At 49.2% G+C, this 5666-nt stretch overlaps 2 protein-coding genes across 2 annotated transcripts; both read right to left on the minus strand.

Moving 5' to 3' along the window:
* Positions 1 to 3828: 3828 nt before the first annotated feature.
* On the minus strand, positions 3829 to 4128 carry POSPLADRAFT_1154995 (hypothetical protein; the record flags this gene model as incomplete). Its single annotated transcript, XM_024486901.1, has 1 exon — positions 3829 to 4128. A coding segment is annotated over one exon (300 nt), but the record flags the coding sequence as incomplete, so codon positions are not given.
* A 540-nt stretch (positions 4129 to 4668) lies between these two features.
* On the minus strand, positions 4669 to 5206 carry POSPLADRAFT_1154861 (hypothetical protein; the record flags this gene model as incomplete). Its single annotated transcript, XM_024486892.1, has 2 exons — positions 4669 to 4983; positions 5048 to 5206. 2 exons carry the CDS (start codon positions 5204 to 5206, stop codon positions 4669 to 4671), a joined length of 474 nt encoding a protein of 157 aa, XP_024334743.1.
* Positions 5207 to 5666: the final 460 nt, after the last annotated feature.

The following is a 5666-nucleotide window of genomic DNA, read 5'->3' on the forward strand; positions in this document are numbered from 1 at the left end:
GGACGCATCACTATCTACTGTACGATTACGATTAGATGGGACGGCAACGCACGGCACAGCTCGGGCCCCGCTGACGCAGCCGCTCTGACTCACCGGCCCCCGGGGCCGCGTCGGCATGCTGCGCACAGACCAGCTGCGCACGGACCAACGCGCACAGCCTGCCCTAATCTCCCCATGTATATAAGCCGGCCTCTGCTGCCCTAGGGACCTCAGTTTCGACCTCTTGTCCCTAGGTCAGTAAGCCCTCCTTTGTATTCTTTCTTACTTTACTAACTAATACATTTACTTGTCCCTAGCCTTAGGTTTGAGCCTCGCTCACCATCGCTTCGGTGAGAACCAGTCGGACGCCCCTTGCTTTTAGGTATTCCCCTGTCGCTTGACCTCAAGTCGCGACATGCCCCCACCTTATCCGGCTGTGGTGTTTGCAGTCACGCGTCCTTGCGCGGCCTCTCTCACGAGCTATTGGAGCAATGACTAGCTTCCCTTCCTCTCCCACTCCACCTGCCGCCTTTTCACTGACCGCTTCTCGTCATTTGTCCTCCTCGCCTTCAGTCCGTGTCCTCCTCATTGGGTGACAGAACCCTTGCACCATCTCCACGTCTGAGTCCCTCTCCGTCATTCTGGCCTTCGGCTGGTCTGGGTGTCTGCCCGGTTGCTCCGGGTGGCCCACCCGCCCATCGCTGCTTACTCGGGATTCCGACAGGTCATGGTCCTGTGTTCTGCGCCGGGAACCTTGCCCCATTGTTTCCCACGAAGGGGGAGGGGGGCGGGGGGCTTCGCCCACTTCCTATCGGTTCATGTTTGCTTTCGGTAGTCTCTCGTAATTCATCATCATGTAGATGGCCTCTCGCTTTCCCACTTGCTAATACTGTCACTCCCTGACTCATCGATCCTTATGGACTACTTCCCAACATCTGACCCATGCCGTTAATACATCACTGTTGATCACGGCATTGGTGCGTGCGAACGCAAGACATAGAGAGTGCCAATTGAAAACGAGGTCCAGGCGAACAAGAAGCGCTTGTATCAGCAAATGAGACCATTCTCAATTAGAGTTTCCGCCACAGCGGACTCGCCGAGTGGACGAAAACGAAACGATGTAGTGCTTGAATGAGAATGTACTTGCACATAAGCACAAATTGTCACTGAATCAATATGATAATGGTATTAGTGATTTGTACTCCTAGATTTAGCCAGCGGCGCAGCAAAGGGCCTCGTTCAAGCTGGTGTGGAGAATGACGGAGTTTGATTTCATGAAAATACCCGAGTTATTCATCTGAGCGCAGGCCACCAATGCCGGCGTTCTGTTTCAGAGTTATGTGATAACCACGAGTAAGAACATGATTTGTCAATCGAATTTAACGTCTGAAAGCAGTACATGCGACTATCCGTCGTTGCAGCTTCGGCAGAGCCGCCACCCGCATTTCTGTAGCCACAACAGGACTTACCCGGTTTGGATGTCGTAGACCTTTCACGCATGCGGCCATGACCATATATGGTTAGCGACGCAAACTAACGCGTACTGCATGTACAACTTGTCATATCTCGTTGTCCATCCTATGGATCGTAACAAAGCTCATGATTCTCATTCAAGATCCCTATCCCGCTCATTTGAGCAGATTTTTGTGTCTCCGGGGCCTTCTCGTCTTCCGGGAAGAAAGAGAGATAACTAGGAATGGCTGCGACGATGCTTGGCCGAATCCCGATTCCGAACGCTGATATCAGAAGTGGGGACTCTTCAGTACGTCACTGCCTCGTATTGCATGAGCGAAGTTCACCGGATGTACTATGCTGCAACGAGGAAGACATCACACAAATCCATCACTGTGTAGGGCTCGCGCGAGGCTTTCGTCGCCTGAGTTACTTAGAGAATGTAGAAAGGCAAGAACGTGAATATCACTAGCGGTGGCTAGGTCTAGGCTATGCATGCAATGAAAATAAGCCGCAGGTCATCTCTGCAGCCTATCTGGGCATGATGTCATGGTAGCGCATACAGATCACAGCCCAGACACAAGAATGCATAGTGACGCAAGCAGAGGTTCCGCATATTTAATTCCCGTATGTGACACCTCAATAAGTATCAGCTCCCAGAGATGTCGCTGACTAAACATCTATGATAACCACATTCCTTCAGACTGGCATCCGATGCTGACGTGAGATTCACATGCTTGTCTGATGATGAACACCTCAATCTTTAGAGATACAGATACGACCCCGATGCGGAGGCGATTATGCCTGGCAGCACCACTCGAAAGTGAGTATTGGCGGGGTCGATTCTGCTCCAGACAATGCTGATGAATACGCGGACTGGGGAGACATGACGACAATTAAATACGGATCAGATCAAGACGCAGACATGTTTAAATTACAGCTAAGACTCAAAGCAGCCTCATAGGGCATGGGTAGGTAAGGAGCGACAGAGGCGTGTAGGGTTCTCACGCTTACGGTGCGACGTTGCTGATGCTGTATCGTGGGACGTTAGCATCAAAGCAAATAGAAAGCAGTCTTCCAATGAACGCAGCAAGGAGCACAGAGTAAAAGGGAAATCGAGTGACACAATGGATACATCTCGACTCGTGGGTGTGTCGTACTTTTGAGCGGTCGACAACCCTTTGCATTATGGCTTATCTGACACAATCTTCTCCACTTGCTGTACTGGAATAACGTTGTGTCAGTCTATAAATACGTACCATACACCCTGTGCTTCTTGTGTCTCGACACATCCCGCTCTTGAGATTTCAGTCGCAAAGCACTATTGCGTTCATATTCGATGGCCCACTACATCCTTTCTTACCCTATTCCTGAACAGAATCAGAGGTGAAACTCGTCTCAGCAAAGTCACTAAGTCTATGCCTTTTAGCTTTGGCGTCTTTGCTTCCGAAAACGACGAGTACGATCATATTTCTAGTCATTTATTGGTGCTCAAAGGATATTCGGAAATCCCAGTGACATCATTGAAGCGTTGCGGTCAGGAAGGCCGGCGTCGCCATCCACTCTCGACACTCTGATGCACTTCAGGCCTCGACATCGATCGGCGTATCTCAAGCGCAGGTATTCAGAGGTCGACATGGAGGCAGAGTGGATGGAAAATAGGGAGGTCATCGATCACTTTCATTCAAGCGATTGTGCTTCCATGCCACCACCGCGGAAGAAGCGCGCACTCAGTGCAAGCCACAACGAGGAGTCAGAGGCCGACTCCGATGAAGTACGCCATCATTCCTTCAAGCGGACAGTGCTGCGGTTATCCTTCCAGATGGAGCTGCACCCACGTTAGCCTTTCAGGCCGGTCTCGTCGCCACCTTTGGGCTTCTCATTATTGTTATATTCGGGATCGCCATCTTCGCCTATTTTTTGGACCACATCTATCTCCCCGAAAATTATGCGTAGATCAGATCATCGGTTTTCCATGCACCACTGACTCACGGTCATATTTCAAATGTCAATATCACACAGACGGTTCGTCTGTCGCGGCCATATTTCTCTAGGCCATCCCCTTCTCCTATGCCTGAGTCCCCGGACGCCCCTCGTTCTCCCCCCCCCCCCCCAAGCGTCTTCGCCTCTTCTCCTTCTAGCGGCGGTCGGTTGCCGATCCCGCCGCAGAAAGTGAAAGTGCGTTCAACAACGGCCCTGGTAATGCAATCTGATACTTAGAGCGTAGCAAAGGAGGATGAAACTCGAATGAGGTTAGGATGAAGAGACAAGTCTCCGGTAAAATGTAGGGTATTCATTGTCTTTACACACTCGAAGAGTGTCGTTCCTCCTTATGTATGCACAACAAAGCTCATACGCGCGAAACTGTCCACAGTGATAGTAAAAGATTAGTAGGGTTTACTGACTCTGGGTCAGCTTGTACTCCGTAGCAGTCTCCGGATCAACAAGATAGACGGTCACCGTGTTCGTATCACGTATTCCATACCCCTGATTATACTCCAAGAAATTGATCCTTTGGGAGCCATCTGCCTGGACATCATACGGCTCTCTGATACCCAGATCGGTTGATCCGGAGACGACCCTATACTTATAGCGCTTGTCCTTGAGCACCTTGGGAAAGGTGACCTCATCAAGGTAGAATTGACCCGGAGCACCCCATTCCACCCTCTTCCATTTGGGTGTATAGTCGAAGTCGACGAACGGCTTTCCAGCACGAGGAACGAGTCTGTCCAGGCTTCTCCAGCTTTCGACCTGCAATACATAAGTGATACATTACGGGAGATTTGAAGATTAGTTCACGAACCCCGTTATTTTGCGGTGACTTGACTTCCCTCGACGTCGTCGATGTGGAGCCCGTACGCTATGTGAGCATTTCAAGTCAGCCTGATTATTTTTCATAACAGTTGACTACTCGTACCGCATCGTAGAACATTGTTTCGTCATCTCCATATATGTCAATGCCTTCATCAAAGGAACTCAACGAGTCTTCGCTGGTTGGAAGGAGTCTCTGGAAGGACTCCTCTACTTCCTTGAAATCAGGCCTAGCTTCCCAAGTGAAGTTTGAACACTTGTGAATCATATCTCTAATGTCGTCGGTGAGGCCACGCTCGCCATATTCGAGAGTAATATTTTTCCGGCAGATTTCTGACACAAACACCGCATCTATATAGCTGTAGAAGGGGTATTTGCCTGTGAAAACCTATAAAGTGTAGTTGTCATGAAACCTAATGATATCATTCAGATAACTAGAAAAATACTGACTTGATATACAGTCATTGCAAACGAATAAACATCCGAAGCCTTGGTGAGCGGTTTGCCTCGTAGATATTCTGGAGCCATAAATCGGAGAGTCCCCTTGATTGTATCGTTGGAATGAGTTACGTTGCTGCGTTTGGAAACGGTAGACGATGAACTTTCAATAAGACGGGAGAGACCAAAGTCTGCGATGCGAGCTCGTCCAGCGTCATCGATTAAGATATTAGCGGGCTTCAGATCGCCATGAAGAACACTCTGCCGGTGTAGATAGATCATGCCCAGAGTTACATCGTGCAACTACGAGATAACCCATTAGAAGTATCAACATATGAAGTCATGAATAGTACGTGCATCTACTCACAAGTCTAATCTTTTTGAAGTCATCGTGGAAACGGCCGAGGTAATCGAGGATATTGCCGTTTTGCATGAATGCCGAGACAATAAAAGGGACTTGCGCATTGAGTGAGGCTCCAATAAATTGTAACACGCGGGGATGTCCTTGAATGCTACAATCAACCATCATTCTGGAGCTGCAAAGATTGCAGACACACGCAAATCTTTCCAGATACGAATCTCCTTCTGAAGCTCCTAGATAACGAGAAAGTCAACTTCAAGCATACTGCACGTTTGCAAATCCGTGAAGGTCACCTTAGGAGACGTTTCGTGTGTCAAATATTTCACAGCGACGATCTCGCCGTCCCAGACTGCTTTCTTCACCGTTGAAAATCCCCCTGCGCCAATGATGTCCGAGACGACGATCTCAAACTCAGAAATTGCCCACTTCGGCGGCTTCAAAGATTTGTTATTCCCTCTAGGATTGAATTTGGCTTCGAACACCCTGATACTAGCTGCAAGAAGTTTGCCTTCCAGACTGTGGTCATTCTCATGTGCTTCAGTATACTGATGTATGTCAACACTTCTGCAGAGGCTATCTTCGATCTACGCACGCGTTGTATAGCGAGAGTAATCTCTTTTGCCTG

Source organism: Postia placenta (assembly GCF_002117355.1).
Source record: "Postia placenta MAD-698-R-SB12 unplaced genomic scaffold POSPLAscaffold_16, whole genome shotgun sequence".
NCBI classification, from domain to species: domain Eukaryota; kingdom Fungi; phylum Basidiomycota; class Agaricomycetes; order Polyporales; family Adustoporiaceae; genus Rhodonia; species Rhodonia placenta.